The 22,937-nt window shown below is 38.2% G+C and overlaps 1 protein-coding gene across 4 annotated transcripts in view; it reads left to right on the top strand.

Annotated features, from left to right (window-relative positions):
* Positions 1-22,937, top strand: part of VPS13A (vacuolar protein sorting 13 homolog A) — a 107,366-nt gene that overhangs the window by 34,490 nt on the left and 49,939 nt on the right. For all 4 annotated transcript variants that reach the window (XR_007780433.1, XM_030237249.2, XM_030237248.2 and 1 more), the window contains exons 23-38: positions 473-611; positions 4,656-4,740; positions 6,429-6,601; positions 8,076-8,232; positions 8,588-8,667; positions 8,921-8,980; positions 9,060-9,216; positions 9,648-9,764; positions 9,846-9,949; positions 10,425-10,592; positions 11,250-11,557; positions 12,297-12,444; positions 13,342-13,492; positions 20,942-21,066; positions 21,762-21,931; positions 22,530-22,750. Coding sequence is in view for 3 of the 4 variants with exons in the window: in XM_030237249.2 (XP_030093109.1) it covers positions 473-611; positions 4,656-4,740; positions 6,429-6,601; positions 8,076-8,232; positions 8,588-8,667; positions 8,921-8,980; positions 9,060-9,216; positions 9,648-9,764; positions 9,846-9,949; positions 10,425-10,592; positions 11,250-11,557; positions 12,297-12,444; positions 13,342-13,492; positions 20,942-21,066; positions 21,762-21,931; positions 22,530-22,750 (2,363 nt within the window). In the remaining variant the exon portion in view is untranslated. The remainder of the gene's footprint in view (positions 1-472; positions 612-4,655; positions 4,741-6,428; positions 6,602-8,075; positions 8,233-8,587; positions 8,668-8,920; positions 8,981-9,059; positions 9,217-9,647; positions 9,765-9,845; positions 9,950-10,424; positions 10,593-11,249; positions 11,558-12,296; positions 12,445-13,341; positions 13,493-20,941; positions 21,067-21,761; positions 21,932-22,529; positions 22,751-22,937) is intronic.

The raw sequence follows: 22,937 nt of genomic DNA, 5'->3' as shown, positions 1-22,937 counted from the left end.
AGCCCTAAACATTCATATGCAAAAAATGCCTCCACCTTTTCTTCTGTAAAAGACTGTGTAAAAGCTTAGTTGTGTGATTTATTGTAAGTAATTAAATTAAATGCATGAACATGAGGGGGCAGTTTCTGATTGTAAGGAAACTATGCCTCTTACGCAACCAAACCGGAAGTAGGTATTCATACTGTAGTCCTGATCCACAAGACATTGTAGCAAATGGAATATAAATTACACTATTAAGTGGATAGTTGCTAATCATGTAACTTTTCTGTGTGCAACAGAAGGGTTTTGTGTGTGCGTGTATATATATATATACACGCACACACAAAAAAAAATACATGCAATGGTTAGATGAAGAATTTTCAGACCCAGAAGATTTTCATGTTTTTCAGAAGAAAACTAATGTGAAGTTTGATTGAAATAATTTCAAGATTAATTAACTATGGAACTCTTGACTTTGGTTCTTTAAAAACAGGTTCAAACTGTCAGGACAGTTGCCTTTACTTTCTATCCAAATATCAGACCAGAAGGTGACAAGTATCTTGGAGCTAATTGATAGCATTCCTAAGCCAGAAAGTGCACCTGCTACCAGTTCTCCTCCAAAAATGACCGAGGTAAGATTTTTAAGAGATTTCATAAAAAACTCTCAGAAAAATACCTTGATATTAGCGTTCCAATTTTGAAAGGTTCACAAAAAAGTGATGAATGAGCATTGACTTTGTGCCTCTTGAAAAATCTAGCTTTTTCTCTAAAGCTGTAGAAAATTTTCGTGCTGTTTAGTTAGTTTATTGTGAACTTCAGTCAATAACGATGAAATAGTTGTCAAGCGTTTGTATTTAAAATAGAAGCCATTAGAGTTTTACTACTATGGGAATTAATTTGTAGTTCATAACAATCTTGACTAATAAGCATACTTAGTTTTGTTGAGGATTAATTTAATTGTACCTTCAAATTTACAGATGTATCGTAATGCTGCAGAATTTGGGTTCAGCTGTTTTGTGTAGTGAAGAAAACATTAAAATGCTGGAATTTTTGAAGTTCAAGTATTATGTCATGTTAGATGAGTGTTTCAAAAGCCAAACAAAAAATACTCACTATCTGTTTTATAAACAATTCCTGCCTGGCAAAAGAAGCAATTTTTTTTCATCTGCCCTCAGTGCTTTTCCCATTTCAAGTCCTTTACACAATATAGCTCAGGGGTGGAAGTTTTCCTTTGCACTTGTATCAATTAGAAGTTTGAAGAGTTGGTTCTTGCTCTTTCTCCACTCCCTTTCCTTGGTGAAAATGGTTTGGGTCACTGTTTCATTCCTTCTTCAGAACAGAAGTTTGTCCCCTTCTTATTTTTCCTGAAAAATGTTTCACCTTTTGAGCTGTTCTTAACAAAATTAGGAAATTAACTCACAGTTACTAATTTTTGACATGACTAGTCTTTGTGATCTGACTATGTTTAATAAATGTGTAAAGCAGTCCTATTATTAGAATGCATGTAGACTCTTTTAAAAGTCAAAACCAAAATTTGGCTCTTCTTTTTTCTGTCATTTGTAAATACTTCTAACAGTCTGTTATTCAGTAACTCATGAACTTGATTCTACAGAAATAGTGGTCATCTTTGTATTTGGGTTTTTTTTAGATTATTTGACAATTATCTTTCCATCTTTGTACAAATTATTCTGCACTGTTCTGTGAAGCTGTTACTGCAGTTCAGTATTTTTTGTGGGTTATATTAGCATAATATTTATTAACAGTAATTGCAACAATTTGACATGCATACCTACTGAAAGTATATATCCAGTGAAGAGTGTTTTTCTTCATGTGGTTCTTGCCATCTCTTTAGTGGTGCCATTAAAATTTTAGCTAATTCTGACTTCTTTCACACTTTATGTAGTAATAGTATACCCAGCCAAAGCCACCGTAGTCTCTGTTGTTTTGTGCAGCTAATCACAGACTAACTTTTTTTCAGGGTAGGTATTGGGACCTTACTTTTACATGAATAGAATTTGCATGTTTAAGATGCACATTGTCCTGTGCTTTATAGCACTGAATATACTTGCATGAAATGATAGAATTTTACTGTTAACTCTGAGATATTTTAAGTGACCTTGAAGTAGTTAGTATTGCCTGTACATTAGTTGTGATATACAGTAGGTGAGGTGAGGAAAGACTGTGGACCAAGCATAAATAGATTTGTATTATATGCGAATCCAGATCAAAACTTAATCTTAAACCTGTCTGCTCAAGCTTCCATTTACTTCTGAACATGACAGACTTTAATTGTTGATATTAAATTCAGTTAATTTGAGTGGATTTTGTGCTTTGATGGTGGTAGGTATACTACCATGCTTTCATCCTTACAGCTGTAATTCTTCTGGACTGTGTTAGCATCCCATAATTTCTGAACTGAAACAAATGTGAAATCCTTTGTCAGAGTGCTGTTTTCTTCTTTACATTCTGAGTTAGGGGTGGAAGTGTTCTTGAGCTGTGAAAAGAGAAGACATTTTGGAACAGATCCTTCCACGTTTTTCGCTCAGCATTTTAGTCCAAGAAGACACTTCAGTATATAAATTTAATTTTTATTAGTTGTACTATGAAGTCAAATTTCAGTTTTCTCTCCTTGTTTTCACAGAATGCAGAAGTGTTACAGATGAGGCATTTTCACATATTTCTTAAATACTTTGTCTATTTATTACTTGTAGACATGAATATATTCATGAATATATTCAATGAAGTCAGATTATGTAGGCTGGAGACTAAGAGAGATATGGGAATGTTGAGAGTGAACATTCCCATGAATGTTCATGAAATGTAGCCTTGGAAACAGTATTCAAGATGAGTGTTTCTTGTTGCCATAATGCATAGATTTGATACTGTGATGTTGTGAATAATTGTCTGAGCTTGAGTTTTGAAAAGTGCAGTAACAAGGGAGTGGAGAAGGTGTGGTGGTGCAGGGAAAGAGCTGTTGTAAACCATGCAGTCCAGAGCCAAAGGCACTCAAGAAGAAAGGGCACACAGTGCACAGTTCTCTTACTTTGACACTGTGCAAGGCACGTCTATAATACATGTGCATGTGGAACTTGCAGGTGAGAATTCTTTACAAACTCAGATTGCTGAGATTGCTTTCTGAGACTTGATAACTAAATCATTTGGATACCTTTACTAAGAGCATTTAATTCTGTCATATAAGAAACCACATGGAGTGGAGGATTCTTGTTCTAGAGTGCACTCTAGTGGCTTTTTACATATTTTCAGTTACTACTCTGAGTTGTTCATAACTGCATTTCACAGTTAAAGACTCAGAATCATAGATTATCCTGACCGGGTAAGGACTCACAGGACCATCCCTAGGGCTCAACACCATATACTGGAGACCATTGTCTAAACACTTTTGGAACTCTCTCAGGCTGGTGCTGTGACCTCTTCCCTGGGGAGCTGTTCCAGTGCTTAAACACTTTCTTAGGAAGGGACCTTTTCCTAGTGTAAACCTCTCTGACACCCCTTCATGCTGTTCCCTTGAGTCCTCTCACTGGTTCCCAGAGAGAAGGGGTCAGTTTCAGTCCCTCTGCTTCCTCTTCTGAGAAAGATGAAGACTACTGTGAGGCCTTCTCTCAGTACTTTACTAGTTGTTTTTTTTCCTCTTATGTCTGAAGCAATTCAATGAGGCGAAGTGCTGGATTCCACACTTGGGTCGCAACCCCCCAGGCTGGGACAGAGTTGCTGGGGAGCTGTCCAGCAGATAAGGAACTAGGGGTACTGGCTAACAGGCAGCTGAACATGAGCCGCTGTGTGCCCAGGTGGCCAAGAATGCCAAGGGCATCCTGGCCTGCATCAGCAATAGTGTAGCCAGCAGGACCAAGGCAGTGATTGTGCCCCTGAGCTTGGTACTGGTGGGGCCTCACCTTGAATCCTGTGCTTGGTTTTGGGCTCCTCATGGTGAGAAAGACTGAAGTGTTGGTCTTTTCTCCCAAGTAAAAAGTGCCAGGATAAGAGTAAATGGCCTCAAATTGCTCCAGAGGAGGTTTAGATAGGATATTAGGAAAACTTTTTCACCAAAATGATTGTCAAACATTGGAGCAGGCTGCCCAGTGGATGAGTCACCATCCCTGCAGCTGTTTAAAAGGCTTGTAGATGTGGCATTTAAGCTTGCCACAAAACCATGTCTCTTGCAGTGCTAGGTTTATAGTTGGACTTGGTGATCTGAAGGGTCTTTTCTAACCTAAATGTTTTTATGATTCTGTGAAATAGAAAGCAGTCCTGTCTGCTCTAATCTTATGTGTATCTCTTTTTTCCCCACCCAGCACTTGTGTTCTTTATTGTTCTCTGAAGTTGCTGTATTGTAGTCCTTTGAGGGACTAGGTTTTGTCTTTTATGATTTTTCATATAATGTGCCATTTCTAAGCATCTTTTGGTCTGTGAAGTTGAATGTTTGAACCTCTTCACTGTTTCATAGTGTGTTCTCTCTAGTTAGATGTAAGTGCAAAAGCTGCTGCTTCTACCTATTTTAGGCCTAGTTTCTCCCTATGCTTATAATTTTAGTAATGTGTTTTATTTTATTGCACTTAAGCTAGATTTCCCTAGGTTGTAAAACTTGGATGCCACATATATCCATGCAGTAGCATGACCAATAAATGCAAGAAAAAATTTTATAATATCTCCTATTTCAGGCTACACTGTCCCCTGTCCTTCCAGCACCACATTCATCTCAAGGCGTGTATCCTGTTTTGGATCTTCATTCATTCGCTGAGTCAGGTAGTATAATCTATTTTAAAGTCTTGCTTAAGAAGCGGGTCAAGTAAAAAAGTTTTTGAGTTCTTTGAATTAATTTATTATTCTTGCTGTAAGCAAGGATATGGGGCTTTGTTTCTAGTTCTTGAGGGCTGAGTAGTGTTATATTCTGTTTAGCTTATAATTGATACTACTACTACAAACTACTTGAGTATTTTCTAAAAGCAGTAAAATTCTGTATGCTTGTTTTTGTCATTCCCTTCCTGAGGACATAGCAGGAAAATTTTGTTTGGTATGGTGGGTTTATTTTTGTCGGCACATGTTATTGCAAATCTCTATTCAGGGTATTTGAAGTAATATGAAATTTTTAGCTTTCGCATGTACTTAGTCCTCTGATGGCAGTTTTAATTATTTTCTTATGGTGAAGGATTTCTCTCCTATTTAGGTGGATTTGTTTAAGTTACAAGGTAGGGAAATCATAACCATTAGAAACTGCTGTGGTTTTATAAACAAACATTTTGACTTTTACTGGATAAAGCAGAAGATTGGCTGTGGGAGAACCAGTTGTGTTCAATGCTGCCTTGCGCTGTTCAAAACAGCTTATCTAGATCCTAATGTTTAATCTAGTAGTTACATTAGAAAAATAAATATATCAGTGTTTTTTCAGTGTCAGTCATGTTTTTGATGCCAAAACGCTTGACTGGAGAAACAGACTTCTACTGCTTTCTCAAGTTGATGATTTTTGTGGTTAGCAAACACTAGCAAAATTGTCAGCAAAGTTATTATGGCTATTTCATAGCTTTAAATTCAGCATGTATGCAGTATGTGTAAAAATATGTATTTGTGCATCTTCATCTGTTTTTATATAAGCGCCTTTGAGTGTCCAAATGTAGAGTCATGTCTTCCAGTTCTTAAAAACTAGGCTGAAGTGAGAATGCATGCTGGCAACAAGTAATTTGAGAAAGTAATAGCTAGATTTAGATTTTAATCAAGTCTGATTTTTAATCCATACTGTACATACAGTTATACAGTTCTTTTAAGTGATTTATGTTAGTTCTCTATCTTTACCCTCCAAAAATCTCGGAACTGCTTTTAAGCTTTACAAAATACTTCATGTAATTTGTTGAGGTTTTTTAGAAGGATATTTCTTCCACAGTTACCTTGTACTTCAGTATTTATGGTTTTTAGGTGAAGAAGACCTTCACAAGACAGTGTAATCTATTTATCCTGGTTATATTTCTGCTCTAATGTAAAGTGGATTAAAAGCTTGATAGTTCTTAGGAGTCTCTCTGAAATGGGTGATCTACAGCAGCAAGAAATCCCAAGTAGCGTTGCTGATATTGAGGCCACAGCTCCTGTTCTGTCAACAGCAGTCTGATCAGCAGACAAGCTGTTAGGTCACACCAAAGGCAAGACAAAACATCGATTGTGCTGTCTTTTGCAAAGTCAGATGTAAGAGAATGCTGATGAAGGAATTAGCTTATGAGATCTGAAGTTTATGATGACATGATGGAGGCAGCTGTAGGTGTTGTGTAAAGTTGTAGAGGTAGGAATTGAGATGGTTATGGAAACAGATTTTATTGTTGGTTGTCAGCTAGATACCTGTATGTTTAAGCTTTTATACATGTAGATGTAAAATCTCTAGGTCATAATACTGTAAAATATTGGCTGTGTAAAATGCATATGTAATGCTGTTGTGAATTAATCCTTAGAATCAGAAGAAGAATTTTATGATGCACTAAGCAGTCCTGTGGAAGATATGCCATTTTTTGAAGTCTCGCCTGACTTCTTCAATCAGGCTCTTAGTACAAGGCGAAAAAACCTACACAAACAAGAATCTCTGAAAAATATGACAGATTTCCAGCTAAAGTTTGAAGTAGCTGAGGTAAAATTACTTTTAAAAATTTCCCTGAAGCATGGCAGGACTGTAATTTTTTCCATGTTTGTTGTGTTTATAATTCCATGTGTGCAGAGATACTCATTCCCCATTTTTCCCTGAAACTATTATGCAGAGTTTTTTCCAAGTCATAATTGTGCTTCTGTGTCCTTGTCATCACTGAAGTGCTTTGATTTATCCACTTGATTTCCCAACTCACTTTATCACTGAATTTTCTTTACCTATGTCTCAAAAATCATATTACATCTTTGTTTTAGCTAAATTGGTGCTTGTGGCATCTTTTTTCCAGATACTGCTGTGACCAATGGGAAAACTTCATTAATGTTTTATGTTGTAACAAGCACCTTATTTTTCTGTTCTAGTTTTTCCCAGATGCTGTTGTCCACACATGTAAATCCATAACGCCTTCATTATGAAGGGTTTTCTGTATTCTTGCTATTTCAGGCTTGGGGTGGGGGGTGGGGGAAGAGTACTTTACCTAAATGCAAGAACACTTGCTAACTGTATCAGTTCTAGTAAAAGAGGTGACTTATTGACACTGTCATTAACTTTGTCATTAGATGATCATGGCTATGACACTGTTATTCCTAAAACTCAGTGTATTTTACTTTGCATTTATTTTAAAAATAAATCATACTTACTCAGTTAGCTTTTAGCATACTACATATATCACCTTTACTACTAATCAAACTGAAATGTACTGTTTCTGTGATGACAAGACCTTATTTAGAAATACTAGTCTAAAACGAGGATGCTGTGTTTTACCTTATTTTCTAATGACAACTAACTTACAATCTTTAAAAAAAAATAATTTGGGAATCTATTATAAATCACCTCTGTTGTCCTCATAGTTTAAAATTGCTTACTGGGTTTTGCTTTGATTTTCCTTATTTGTAGACAGCATTTCATGGAAATGAAGAATACATATATTTGTTTGGTTGTCAAAATCAGATACAACAGCTCAGCTACGTATTTATTTAACAACGGTATTGTCATGCATTGGTGAAAATGTAGTAAATCCTCTTGCCAGACATTCAGCTTGGGTATCTAACTCCTAGCATTAATTCAGAGAAATTCGGAGAATTCAGAGAAATGCTAGTGAAAGTAGTAAACATTTTGTGCTGACTGAAAATCTAGTTTTGACTGTATTGAACATTGCTGAGTGCTGTACAGAATTTTTTTAAAAAATAATTTAGTTCATGTAACTCTTACTTTGGTATTTTATACAAAATGTTTGAAGTTTGAAGTTTTTGTTATAATAACAGCAACGAGTACTGCTTGTTGAATTGTTTATTTCTGTTCAAGGCATTTGCTGTATAGAGTTAAATTACCAATATACAAATAGACATTAACCAATAAAATGTAAGTAAATATATTACATCCTGTATAAAAAAATAATCCTTTTTTTTGCTTCTTATAGTCCCTTACTGGTTTTGGGTGTGTGTTTTGGGGTTTTTTTTAGGTCTTAATTAAATTATGCCGTCTTACTGGTGGTACTGAGATGCCTGTGCTCCAGCTTGATATTTTGGGCTTAGGCACTGAACTTAAAGTGAGAACATTTGACATGACTGGAAGTGCTTTCCTTCGTGAAGTTGGTCTTCTGTGCCCAGAGTATATTGGTAAGTATTTATAATCTGGTCAAGGAATTTTTCACAAATAACACTGTGAATTTGTCTTCAAAAACTCTGTTGGGCTTTTGTCAAATAAGGAAAATTTGCTTCCTAACTTAAATGCAGGGCTGAGGGCAAGTAAATCAGGAGCTCATCCACTTATTAGTGCTTTGGTAAATATGTTCTGGTGGTGATGATTGTAGATTGTAGACGTTTAACTATTTTATTTCTGCAAAAGAGGTTTTTTTGATTAAGCAGACATGACGGCTAGTAGCCTAGCTGGCAGTTTATAGATGAAGAAGGTTTTAATTTTTTTTCCTTTAAGTAATTTTCTGTATTCTCTTTTTACTTGTTTTTTTTTTAGATGATAATGACAAACCAGTTTACATAATTACTACATTGGATAATGTAGAAGATGATCTTCTCACTCTGGAATATACAAAGGTTAGGAAAGAGTAGACTTGGCTTTTGAATTGTAAGCCCATTATAAACATCACATTAAGATGCACCAGATGTTGAAGGTTTTTTCCTTACTTATTGATGTTTTTAACATTTTGAGTGTCATGTGCAAGGTCTGTCTGCTCTTTCAACAGAAAAACTTTTATGTCTTAAGTTGTAGTGAATTTGAAAATAGGTTTTTAAAATGGAATTTACAAATTCTGATTTGTTTGTTTTATGTGCACTTTTGCTGAAATAGACTGATATTAAGGGACCAGAACTGAAAACTGTCTGTCAGAATGTTCTACAGAAAATAAAGGTATGATAAGTTCTTTTTAACATAATTTTCTCAATTTCGGAGGAGAGGCATACTGGATAAACAAAAATTTTTCTTTTAGGTGAACTTTTCTTCTCTAGATGTTCATTTGCATACTGAAGCTCTGCTGAATGCTATGAACTATCTGAATAATCTTCTGCCTAAACAAGAAACCAAAGTTGTGGAAGAACCAGTCTATGAAAAAACAGAAGAGAAGAAGGATGTTCTTAAAAAATTAAGCAAGTTTCTTTATTATTTTTTCCTCCTTTCATTCCTCTCTCTTCTCTTAAGTAAGAAGTAAAACAAATGTACTTTCTATTTTTGCAATCTTGTCAATGATGTTTGATATGAAAAATTTTGCTTCAAATTATGTGTATTTATAGGGTTGTATCCTTAGCCATGTGCAGTTTTCTGACATATAGGTCAAGGCATACATTTGCTATGTATTGGAGGCACTAAGTCAATGTAAATAGAAAAACCAAGAATTGTTGTGAAGGATTTATTGTTTTTTCCCTGGTATGAATTAAGGCGTTTGATGGCCTTATGATTATTATCTTATACTTGGGGCGCATTAACCTCTTGCTTACTGTGCAGTTTAAAGGGATACCAAAACAGTACATGTCCTCCTCTTTGAAGAATGTTAACTTTTGTTATTTTTTACTTCCCATAGCATCAAAAAAATCAAAGTATGAAGATATTATTGACCTCATTATCTGTGCGGATTTATCATGTTTGCGTATTTTTATCAGAGAGAAAAACCGTAGAATAGCTGAAATTCACATTGAAGGTAGGAACAAAACTTTAATCACAAAAGCACAAAACTTTGTAACTACTATAGTGTATGGATTTTGTATGTCTTGTTTTTGAGGTCTGGATAGCCAAGTGATCATGAAGAAAGCAGCAACTGATGTGACTGCAAAATTGAAGAACATCAGTATTGTGGATTCTGATGAGAAAGCCTTGTATAAAAAGGTAGGCATATGCATGTATTGTTCATTTTCTTTTTGAATGGATGCTAAATTAAACTTACTTTTAGACTCTGCTCTCTACTGTGACTTTTTTCAGTCATGTTTTATGTACTTGTTGGGAGTAGTATTCTCTATATGACAGAATAATTTTGCACTCACAACTGAGTGAGTGACATTTGTAATTATTAGACTGACATTAATTATTAGACTGACATTAATTTGTGCAACTGCGATATTTAGCTGCTCATAGCCTCTTACTATGTTGACTTTTCTGAATAGAATTATTCAAGCTGAGATGTCAACTTAATGTTTTTAGCTATTTCAATAGATTTTTAAACTTTGATTTTTTTTCATATATTGTTGAGATGCTTGAAGTAAAAATGTCTTAATGGTGTCAGGTACTACATTTTGTTTTGAAGTTAAGTTTCTCTAATATGCAAGTTTTTACAGTTAAGATATTATTTTTTTTTCTTCTTAAGGCTCTTTACATCACAGAAAAAGAAGTCTTCAACTTCAGAATGGTATCATATGTGGATGCTACAGATGGCATTGCATATACAAATATGGATGTTGTTGACAATCGTATTTACCTAACTGTTGGGTGTATTCAAGTAGTTTTTGTCAACAAGTTTGTTTCATCTGTTTTGGTAAGTTAAATTTTCCGGATACTGTTTCTTATTATCCAGGTGAAGTGGTCTGAGCAAGAAAGGGATAAGATGTTCCATATGGAGTGGTGTCCGTTTGTGTAAGAACTTTTATATACTATTGTAAAAAAGTTTTCTGGGATTGATGGTTGGGCTTGATAGCTTATTTTTCTTCTACATATGTTTGTTAATGTGGAGCAGATGAATAAGCAGAAACGTTTACTATTGTTAATAATAATGTTTGTCTTAGAACGTTTGTAACAGCTGTTATATATACGTACCATTCATTATTTATAATACTGAAGTATAAGTAAGAAACCATGAAAATTAATGCCCTTTCCATAAATTCGGCTAAGTAAATCCATCTTCTGCTGCTCATATGATTAGATAAAATAACTTGTAGTTCCTACAAGTCATGTTACAAGGTCATTGCTCTTACCATCTAATTTTCCAAATATTTGGTGTAGAAATTTATTTTTATATATGCGTAATTTATCATACTTGAGGAATGATTATCCTATTAAAGAATTTGGACAAAATGTATATCAAAAATAAAACCATTTTAGGATGGTTTGCTGTTTAAATAGATATGATTCATAGTGTTTTTGAAGTACTGTAATTCTTAATAATGAATTCCTGATGTCTGTATTCCTTTCCTAGGCTTTTATAAATAACTTTCAAGCTGCTAAGGAAGCTTTTACTGAGGCAACTGTTCGAACAGCAGAGAAAGCAGCTACAGGTGTAAAAGGGTTAGCAGAGCGTAGTTCCCGTTTGGCGCTGGATATCAATATCAAGGCACCTGTTGTGATAATTCCACAGTCAGCAATGTCTGCAAATGTCCTGGTGGCTGATCTTGGTCTAATCACTGTGAAGAACCAATTCTTTATTGCTAAAACAAAAGCACGGTGTAGTCTTCCACCTGTTATTGACTCTATGACGGTGAAATTGAGTGAACTGAAGTTATACAGGTAATGTAATGTCAATATTGTTAGAATTAATTTAATCCTTTTGGGATTCTTCCATTAGAGAGCTTCAAGGAGTAGTTAAATAATTAGTTAATGGTTGGTGACTGACAGTATTCTTTTGGAATATAACAACAAATGAATATTTTTTTAAAGCAATGAAAATGTATGGTTTAGGAAAAGGAGCAATCTGCACATCTTTAAATAGAAGCACGTGTTCGTTCAGGATAAATTGTGTAGTACTATAGAGTTATGCATTATTCATTAATTTGGAACAGGCTGTTTGTATTATTCATTAATTTGGGACAGGCTATTTGTATTAGACTGTTTTGATGGGATTTTCAAGCTATGCATAGCAGCAAAGGTCCTCAGTTAAACAGCCATTAAGAACTGTTTAAAAATGGTCCTTTGTGCAGGGGGTTCATGGAGGGAGATGGAATGGAAGGGACTTTTCAAACACAGTTGAAGAGTATGGAAGAAAGACAGAATTGCTCTCCGCTGGAGAGCAGATAAGAGGTCCTGACTTGCAAGAGTTTGTCTGTTGCATGCCTGGTTTGTGCCTGATACCTCCTCCCTACAAAAAGGAAGGAGGTCTACTTGGTGGAGTAAGGCTTCAGCTAGAGCTATGTGGAGTAGTATAAAGGCAGTTTTATAGCATTATTTAAAAGGATGAGAAAAAGACAGAAGTGTGTTTTTTAGAATGTGAAATATGTGAAAGCTGGGAGTATTTTGCTTCTTTTCACAGATCTTACTATGAGCAAGATTCTTTGCAAACTGAAGTACAGTTGCTGCAGCCAGTCAATCTGGAAGTAGCTGTTGAACGAAATTTAGCTGCTGCGTGGTATAATGAAGTTCCTGATATTGAAATATCTGGCCGACTCAAGCCTATGAATGTAAGCACTTGTTTCTGAAAGCAACTGTTAAAATATTTCTGGAAAACAGATTAATTTTTCTCTATAAAAGTCCAAGCTCAGTAGTTAAAGTATTGTTTGATTTCAAGACTTAAAGATAGAACAGCTTTTGTTGTTTTACAGGGGAGAAGGAAGTTAATGGATTTTGGTTCTAATTTAAGGTCTTTATTTCATCTGTGATACTCCAGGCAGACTTTGTACTATGAATTACTGTTGCTAGTTAAAAATGCTTATTCTTTTCTTGCCTTTTATCTATCAGTGTGTTCCAGTAAAATATTGGAAAAGTTTGAGTTTTGTTCAACAGCAGTGCTGAATTTGTACCTATGACAAACCTGAATAGTTATTAATGACCTGCTGTGCCACATAGGCACTCACAGATCTGTGGGACCAAATGGGATTCATCCTAGCATGATTAAATTTTAACATTAAAAAAAAAAGTAAATTGAAATTTTAACAAAACATAATTTAAATTTAACATTAAAAATAGAAATGTTGTGAAGTGTGTGAGGAAAAGCAATTTGCCAGATTTTGAAATAGGGCTCGTAAGTATTACTGTAAGGTGCCTTGTGACTAAATGAAGATAAAAATTTTAGTCAACTGTAAGTCAAACTGTATGTGTACGTGTTATGACATTCCAGTTTCTAAATTGCAGTTTGGTAGGGAAGGTTTGTAGATGAAAACAAAATAATGTGTGAATGATTTCTGATTTCTAGAAAATACTGTAAGGAGTTGTATGAATTTCAGAAAAATTTTAGCATCCTAAACAGAGACTCAGATGAGTTTAATTTGATTTATCTGTTTACCTGTAAGCCCAGATTTTAGTTACCAGAAATTAAGCAAACAGAGTTGTTCTGATTTCCATTGCAATCTTTTTTAAAGCTCATTCTCAGTCAGGAAGATATTACCACAATACTGAGGACACTAAATGAAAATGCAGGTGAAAGCTCCAGTGCATCAACAGCTTTGCCAGAATCAAAAGCATCAGCTAGTCATACTAGTGAAATGCATGGTACTTCTCAGCACTCTGCAGGTAATATTTTCTAAAATTACATCTTCTGGCATTTTTAGGTATTATTGTTGGTATATGGCTTCTGTTGGAATTGCATTTAAAAATGGATGTCAGATTCATCTGTGTATACCAGTACTGCAGAATCACAAAATAATTAAGGCTGCAAATGACCTCCAAGACCATCAAAAGCAACCTTTGACCAAACACCACCATGTCAACTGAACCACAGGACTAAGTGCCACGTCCAGGTCTTCTTGAATACTTCTAGGGATGGTTACTCCACCACCTTCCTGAGTAGAAGTTCTTACTGATGTCCAGCATGAACCTCCCCTGTCTCAGCTTGAGGCCGTATCATCTTGCCCTGTCACTCACTAGGTGTCTGTGAAAAGAGACCAGCTGCCCATCTTGCTACAACCTTTCAAGTAGTTGTGGGAACCAGTAGGGTCCCTCTGAGCTTCCTTTTCTCTAGCCCGAACACCCCCATCTCCTTCAGCCACTCCTCGTATAGCTTGTGTTCCGGACTGTTGGCAGTTCCACAGTCCTTCTCTGGACGTGTTTCAGGACCTCAATGTCTTCGTTTTGTGAGGGGCCCAGAACTGGAAACAGGATTTTAAGTGTGGCCTCACTTTCAGTACGGGCTGAGTAGAGGCAGGCAATTGTTGTCCTGGTCTTGCTGGCCACACTGTTCCTGATACAGACCACGATGACATTGGCCACCTGGGCACAGCTAGCTCATGTTCAGACACTAGTGACTAGCACTCTCAAGTCCTTTTCTGCTGAGCAGCTTTCCAGACACTCGGTCCTCAGCCTGTAGCACTGCCTGGGGTTGTTGTGATCCAAGAGCAGGATTTGGCACTTCACCTTCTTATACCTCATACTATTGGGCTCAGCCCATTATCCAGCCTGTCCAGACCCCTCTGCAGAGCCTTCCAACCTTCCAGCATATCAAAACTCCTGCCCAGCTTGGTGTCATCTGTGAACTGACTGAGAACCACTTATCCAAATCCTTAATATTAAGTTGTTAAACAGAACTGGTCCCAATATTGAGCTCTGGAGAACACCACTGGTGACTGTCTGCCAACCGGATGTAATTCCATTCACTGTCACTCTCTACGTCCAGCCAGTTTTTAACCCAGCAAAGAGTTTACCTGCCCAAGCTCTGGCCTGCTAGCTTCTCCAGGAGTATGCTGTGGGAGAAAGTATTGAAGACTTCACTAATGTACAGGTAGCTAACATCCACAGCCTTTCTCTCTCAAACTAGATGAGTCATCTGGTTGAAAAGGGAGATCAGGTTGATCAAGCAGGACAGGTCCTTTCCTGAACCCATTCCGAAACCATTCTGGACCTGGACCTGATCCCTTAATTGTTCAGTTTGTGCCATGTGATCACACTCTCCATAACCTTCCCCAGCACCAAGGCCAGGCTGACAGGCTTGTGGTTCTGGATCTTTCTTTTGTAGATGGGCATCACGTTGGCCACTCTCCACTCATCTGAGACCTCTCCAGTTAACCAGGACTGATGATAAATGATGGAGAGTGCCTTGGTGAGCCCCTCTGCCACCTCCATCATCACCCTCGGTTGAATCCTGTCTGGTCCTATAGAATTGTGAACACATAGGTGGCACAGCAGTCACTAATTACTTCCTTATGCATTGCAGCAGGTTTCTTCTACTCTCTGATCCTGTCTTACCAGCACAGGCCAGTTTCCCAGAGAATAACCATTTTCATTCTTAAAAACTGAGGTGAAGAAGGCATGAAGTACCTCAGAACTTTCCTCATCCTTATGGCAGGGTACTCCTCCACATCTAGTGTAGGCTGGAGATTATTCCTTTGCCTGCTCTTTGTTTTTAATGTATTTATAAAAACATTTTCATATAAATGTATATAAATACATTTTTATATATTTATTTTCCTTCACAGCAATGGTCAGATTGAGATCTAGCTGAATTTTAACCTTGCTAATTTTCTCTCTGTGTGACTTAATAGCATCCTTGTGCTTTTCTTCCAGTTGCCTGCTTCTTCTTCCAGAAGTCATAAACTCTTGTTTTTCCCCCTGAGTAGAGCTGGCCCTATTCAGCCAGGCCAGCACATATAGACAGTCTGGTCCTGTGCCTATAAGATTTCATTCTTAAAGTACATCTAGACTTTGTGGAATCCTTTGGTTTTAAAGGCTTATTGCCAAGGGACTGTCTGAACCAGTGTCCTGAAAGTTTGCCCTCCAGAAGTCCAAGATATCGTTGACACCCCTGAGTACTGAAAACTCTTGTGTCATGGTTGCTGTGCTCAAGATGCCTTCAACCACAGCGTCTCCCACCAGCCATTCTCTGTTTGTAAGCAGCAGATCCAGCAGGGTAGCTCCCCTGGTAGGCTCACTTCCCAGCCTCCTCTCTGGTGTTGAATTTCTTGCAGACATCTGGCAGGTTAAAATCACCTACAAGAACAAGGGCTGACAATCATGAAATACCACCATCACATCATAGAATAGCTCATTCACCTCCTCATCCTGGCTGGGTGGTCTATAACAGACTCCCACCAGGATATCTGCCTTTTCGGCCTTCCCCCAATTGTCACCCATAGGCACTCAACCTTCTCATCGCTAGCCTTGAGCTCTGTACAGTCAAAACACTTCCTAATGTACAGAGGCACCCCACCACCTCTCCTTCCTTGCCTGTCCCTTCTGAAGAGCATCCAGTGCAGCCCTCTGCTCAGCCCACCACATTTCTGTCATTGCTTTCCTGCTGCACAGTGGCCTCCAGCTCCTCCTGTTTGTTACCCATACCGTGTGCATTGGTGTAGTTGCACTTCAGCTGGGCTACTGATTTTACTCCTAACCCTGGCATCCTACCCCCCAGGCTCATCTTAAGTGAGCCTGGTCTTCTTCCCACCCCCCTGCAAACCTAGTTTAAAGCCCTCTTAACTCATGCCAACTCATGGGCAAGAATTGTTTTACCCCTTTGAGACAAATGAGCCTCATCTGTCCCCAGCAGTCCTGGAATTACATCAATTGCCTCATGGTCAAAAAAAGAAAATTCCACTGATGTCACCAGCCTTCAAGCATTGTGTTCATCAGGTGGGTTCTCCTGTTCATTTCAGCATTCTTCCCTGCTACTGATGGGATCAAGGAAAACACCACCTTATGCTTCTGTGCCTTCAGCCAGTCATCCTGAAGTCCTTTCTAATTGCTGTAGGACTTTTTTCCTCAACCTCCTAATTGTCAACTGTACAAATAGAAGTTGGTAATAATCAGGGGGCAAAATCAGTCTAGAGGATCTCACAGAATCACAAAATGGGTCATGTTGGAAGAGACCACAGCAGATCATCTGGTCCAACCCCTTGCTCACCCAGGGTCATCCCAGAGCACATGGCATGGGATTGTGTACAGGCAGTTTGTAAATATCTCCAGGGAGGGAGACTTCACAACCTCTTTGGGCAATCTATGCCAGTGTGTGGTAATCCGCACAGTAAAGAAGTTCTGTTTGGAACTTCCTGTCCATAACTTTCTGCCCTCTCCACCTCAACATCCATTGATCCAGGCAATACTTGCAAGTTTGCCAGTGAGGATGTTGTGAGAAGCATTATTTAAAGCCTTGTTGGAGTTAAGGTAGATAATAACCACTGCTCTTACCTCATCCATCCAGGTAGTTATTTTCATTATAGAAGACATCATGTTGGTCAAGCATGATTCCCCTTAGGTGAATCCATGCTGACTACTCCTGACCACCTTTTTGTCTTTCATGGGCACAGAAGAGATGACCTCCAGAGTGAAGCACTCCATCACCTTTGCAGGGATTGAAGTGAGGCTGTCTGGCTGGTAGTTCCGTGGGTTCTCCTTCATTGCCCTATTTGAAGACTGAGATGACATTTGGTTCCTTCCAGTCCTCAGGCATCATTCCTAATCACCACAGCCTTTCAAAGATGAATGTGTGCAGTCAGCTCTCTCAGTATTCGTAAATGGGGCCTGCGGTCTTGTGGATGTCATGGTTGCACAGGTGTTCTCTAACCCAGTTCTGCCTGACCAAGGGAAAATGTTTCTTTCAGTATTCCTTTACTCAGGCCTCTGGGTCAGAGATTCCTGAGGGCTGGTCTGGTCAGTGAAGACTGATGTAAAGAAGGCATTCATTAATTCTTTTGCTTGCTCTTACCACTGTCCCTCCTCCATTTAACAATGGTCCCATGTTATTCTTAGTTTTACTTGTCTTATTGGAGAAGCCCTTCTTGTTGTTCTTGACATCCTAGGCCAGATCTAATTCCTGATGGCCCTTGGGCTTCATTGTCTCAACTTAGCCTGACTACCCCTCTATATGCATTCCAAGTAGCTTCACCCCACTTACATCTCCTGTGTATTTCCTGCTTATGTGTGAGTAGTGGCAGAAGCTCTTAATTCAAGTGGAGGTCTCTTGCCCCTTCGTCTGATTTCTTGCTCACTGGCCTGCATTGGGATGCCAGTTCTTGAGCCTGGAGGAAGTGATTCTTGAATGTCAACTCCTCTTCCCTGCTGGGCCTGTTCCCACAGATTCTTCCAAGAGAATTCCCTGAAGTGGCTGAAGTTCTTTCTCCTGAAGTCCATGGTTGCAATCTTGCTGCCTTGTTCATTCCTCACCCAATATGGAGCTCCACAATCTCAGGATAACTACCCAGCCAAGGCTGCCCCCAACCTTCACATCCCCCACAAGGCCTTCCCTGCTGGTTAGTGTGAGGTCAAACAACTACAACATTCCTTGTGGGAGCCTCCACTATCCATGACAGGGAGCTGTGAGCAATGCTTTTGAGGAACCTGCTGGGCCGTTCGTGCTTCAGAGTGATGGCTCTGCAGCAGATGTCAGGGTAGTTAAAGTCGAACCAGAGTTTGTGTTTCTGAGGCTGCTTTGTGCTGCATGTCAAAGGCCTCATCCACTTCTTCTCCTGCTTGGGTGCCCTGTAGCAAACACCCACGACAGTGTCATCCCTGTTGGTGTGCCCTTTTATCCTGACCCATAAGCTTTTGACTTGCTCATCATCCACTGCAAGACAGAGCTTGATACATTCTGGGTGTTTCCTCACATAGAAAGTTTCTCCTAAACAGAATATAGCCCTTCATGGCAACATTCCAGTCGTGTGAGCTATCCCACCACATCTCTATAATAGCAATTAGGTCTGTCCTTTGACTGCACTTCTTGTTTCTCTTCTGTTTGTTTTCCATGCTGTGTGCATTGGTGTATAGGCACATTATAGAAGTATTTGATTGTGCAAAGAGAAGACCCCTAGTCTGTGTTGTGGTTACATCTTCGGATGCTTATACTCACTGAATGTATTCTCTCTTAAGCCTCCTTTTGCTGTTTAAGTGGTCACTGTAGTTCTCGCCGTTCTACACCTTATCTCTGTCAAGCCTGGCAGTCATTCCTCTTCAAATCTCGTTTAAAGCTCTCTCAATAAGCCCTGCTAATTCCTGAGCTGAAGTTCTTTTTTCCCTTTGAGACAGGAGGACCCTGTTTGGTTCCAGCAGGCTCAGTGTTCTGTAGCCTGACCCATGATGAGCGAAACCAAAATTCTGATGGTAACATATAATTGCATTACCAAGGTGTTCATGTGCGTGATTTTCTTGACAGAACAGAAGAGAACACAACTTGCGTCCAAGATCCTGTGTCTTAGTCGTACCTCTTAACCTGAGCCCCAGGAAGGTAGCAGACCTGTGGGATGGGTCCAGCTGGCATGCAGGGCTCTCAGTTCCCCTCAGAAGAGAGTTGCAACAATTACTTTTCTTTCTCTCTTTCCTAACCTGAAATTGTGATGCATTTGGTTGACTGACTTGCTCTGGCAACTCTCCAGGTAGACCTTCGCCTTCACTATCATTTGCTTCACCCTCAGATTCTGGAGCCTCATACCTATTTCCTGAGGTTACCTGTGAAGGCAAAGGAGATGATTCTCCTGTTGCCCCCAGCAGGCACCTGTTTCCATTTCCCCCTTGTCTTTTAGGTCCCCTCATTCTGTCTGACGACAAGAGTGTTGGAGTTCCTCTGACTGTGCTGAGCTTCCACCTCCTGCATTTCTCTCAGGAATTTTTACTAGTCTCTCTTTCTGTCAGACACCTTGATACTCTTCAGCCTCTCCACTTCTTCTCTAAGCTCAGCCACCAGGCTCAGTACATTATCCACCTGGTCCCACTGCACACAAGTGTAGTCTCTTCTGCCCTCTGGTGCTAATGCCAAGCTCAAACATTCCCTGCAGCTGCAGACTGGAGCAGGTGCATGCTTCTGAGAAGCTCGGTCTGGGTTGCTGTGCTACTAGCAATGGCTTTTGGCTTTATGGAGATCGCTGTTCTCTTACGGAGATCACATGTCTTTTGTCATGGGGTAGGTGAAAACCACCAGGTGAGCTCTCCTCAGGAGCTGGGGAGGGTCACCCTTTCCTCCTACATGGCCTGCCTGCATGAACTGCTGCAGCAAATGCTGTGCCACATCCTTCTGATGTGCCATGTCCTGTTTGCCTGCATTTTCATTGGTGCTCCAAGTTCTTATGCTCCCTGGAGTAGTTTAAATCTCCCTCGGTTGCTCTGGCAAGGCCCTCACCATGTAGGCTTTACTAAGAGCTCCTGGGCCCTGCCAGGTCCTTCCCATCTCAGGTTTCCCTGTCTCTGGGAGCCCGCTGCCAGGCTCTTTGAGGTATTTTGCCCTGCAACCGTAGCCACTGCTGCTGCTGTTGTTGCTGCTGTCACTAAATGCCTCCTTAGCTGCTCCAGCTGCCACTGGACCTATAATCTTGACATTGTGGTTTGGGCTACATCTGACAGTAATAATAATGAATGAAGCAAGTGAGCCACTGTAGTGAGTTTTGGAGCATGACATGTAATGTAAGGGTCTTGTTTTCTCAGCCATAATGCAAGGCAGCACTTAAACATCTGTTGACTGCATTTGTTAACATCACAACTTTGGAAAGCTACCATTTTACTCTCTTTCCTTTATATGGTGGTTTCCTTGTTGTCCTGATTTAGATCTGTTTGTTGTAATGATGACACCCCTGAAAGTTGTTCCTATTTGATACATGTCACTGCCCATCAACTCAGGACACCGTAAAAATACAAGCAAGTAAAGTTAAGAAAACCATCTTTTGTTAAATTCCTTTATTACATCTGAAAGTCAGCAACAATGTGGCAGATGAACAAATGAGGAGGACAGTAAATTTGTATTCTTTGCAGCACTCTTGGACACAGTACTGTGTAATATTAACCAGAAGCTGTACTTTTGAGTTTTAAAGATGGTAAAAATCTCATGTAGAATATGTATGGGGTGTGTTTTATATTCTCAAATGTGTGATTTTGCCAAAAGTATTTACATAAAGTATGATAAACATATGCTAAGTGTGGGTGGATTTACATGTGGAAAAAAAGCTAAGTTGCTGTCCTTATGGTTGTAAGCGAGAATATTTTGGTTTGTTTTTTTCCTTATTTCAGTCAGGTAGTTTTCTTAATAATAACCATTTTTCTGATTCCTGAAAGGTGTAACTGTTGTGACATCAGCTGTGGTGGAATTGCATTCACCTATGAAAATAAAAACAACACTAAAACTGGACTTCAGATTTGACTCTCTGACTTTAGTGTTGTATAGTCCAAATTTGAAACAGGTGAGTATAATTTTGGTTACAAAGAGTAATCAACAGCTTTAGGATTGCCTAGAGTCCTGGAAATTCTGAGCAAGAATAACTTAATTTATGATAGAGAGAGTGTGTTCTAGCAATAATAACAAATGTGACGGAAATGAGAGAATAGCTATTTTATGTAAATCGCTTGGCAGATATTACAGGAAACAGAATAATTAGTGGTAGCTGATAATACATGGCATCTTCTGTCATCTGACTAAAAACATGAAAATTTATATTAATTTAAAATATACTTTGGGAAGAAAAATATGCAGAGGAATGAAATATATTAATTAGTTACATGTAGAGATGGGTACATGGACACACAAAATGGTAGAGAAAGATTCTTAAATTTGTCAATAGCAATACTTTCATATTCATCTTGGTTTAAACTTACAAAACTTGTCACTAAATTTCTGACTAAAAGTTTGTAATATATTATAAAGTTAGGTCTCTCGCTTATGTTAACTTGCTTTAGAAAGATGATAGAAGGGCAAAGCTTTGCTTTTTGAAAAATTTGTCTTGTATGTAGTTGTTTGTGGTTGTCTTTTGAATTATTAGTGGGTTTATTTAATTTATTATTTTTGAAAATGTCATCAGTTAGAGTAAAACTGTATATCACACCTATATATTATTTTTTGCTACCCATAATGAAATCTACAAATGTTTCATTTAAACAGGTTAACAGTTTGGATCAGAGAGATGATCTTTTGAAGCTTGCAGAGTTTAAATTAGTTCTCATGTCAGCTGCTCTGAAAATGTTATCAGATGGTTCAATGAATGCTTCAGTCAAACTGGCAAACTGTACATTAGATGATAAAAGACAGTCCATCCAGAAGGCTACACCAAGGTCTGTAATTTTACATAATTTATTATTTATTGGAGTTAGACAAAGAGTTCATAAGGTTTACATTTCATTAGTATCCTGCTAAAACCACAGTCGTCTTAGTGTAGGGATTCTTAAAGTACTTATTACTGTGCATGCATGTGTTTCACCTGCCTTTTGTTCCACATATCTTTGTGAGAGACCAGTGCTAGATACAAAAAATGGAATAAATTGAACTTTAAATATAAATTTAATAAATGTGCATAGAGAGCAATTTCACTTTCCACTTTAATGATGTTCTAAGTAAAACTGAGGTGATGTCTTGTGAATAGTAACAAACTTCAGTAAAATGTACTTTTGATATGTAAAGAAGGAAATACGATGGTTTGTCTTGTTAAATTACTAGCATCTTTAGTTACCAGTGTATGGGATTTCACTTAGTTTTAAAGTTACAAAAAATTAGTGCTGATGTTTTTATTGGTCATGTTCTAAAATTATTTGCATTGCATTTTAAATTCAGTCTTGTTAATGTATTGCATCCAGAATGAGAATCTTGAGTGTTTTTCAGTATTTGTGGCTGGCTTTTTATTGTTTTGTTAAATACCTCCTAATTGTCTTTCAGAATGGTGGAAATGAAACATGGATTTGAAAAGAAAGTTATGGTGGATGTAAACTACAAACAGGGGAGAGATGGCACTGTTCTTGATGTTATTGTTCAAGAGATATACCTTTGTGCAAGCATGGAGTTCCTACTTACTGTAGCAGATATATTTCTAAAGGCTAATGCAGAAAGTGCTGCTGCACAAAGAAATCTCAAACAGTCAGTACCTGTAAAGGACCAAGGTATATACCAGTATACACCAGAAATAGTTTAAAATCTGCATTTGAATATCAGCTCAGTTTTGGTATTGTAATACTATGTAAAAAATACAGTACTCCTTTTGTGCTATTTCCTATGTTTATATGTATAGAATAGCTTGTAACCATTGATGTTACTTTCTTTGCATCATGGAAATAGATTCATTACCTT

The sequence above is a fragment of the Serinus canaria genome, chromosome Z (assembly GCF_022539315.1).
Source record: "Serinus canaria isolate serCan28SL12 chromosome Z, serCan2020, whole genome shotgun sequence".
NCBI classification, from domain to species: Eukaryota; Metazoa; Chordata; class Aves; order Passeriformes; family Fringillidae; genus Serinus; species Serinus canaria.
The sequence above is the reverse complement of the archived record's forward strand: the minus strand, read 5'-3'. Positions and strand labels throughout refer to the sequence as shown.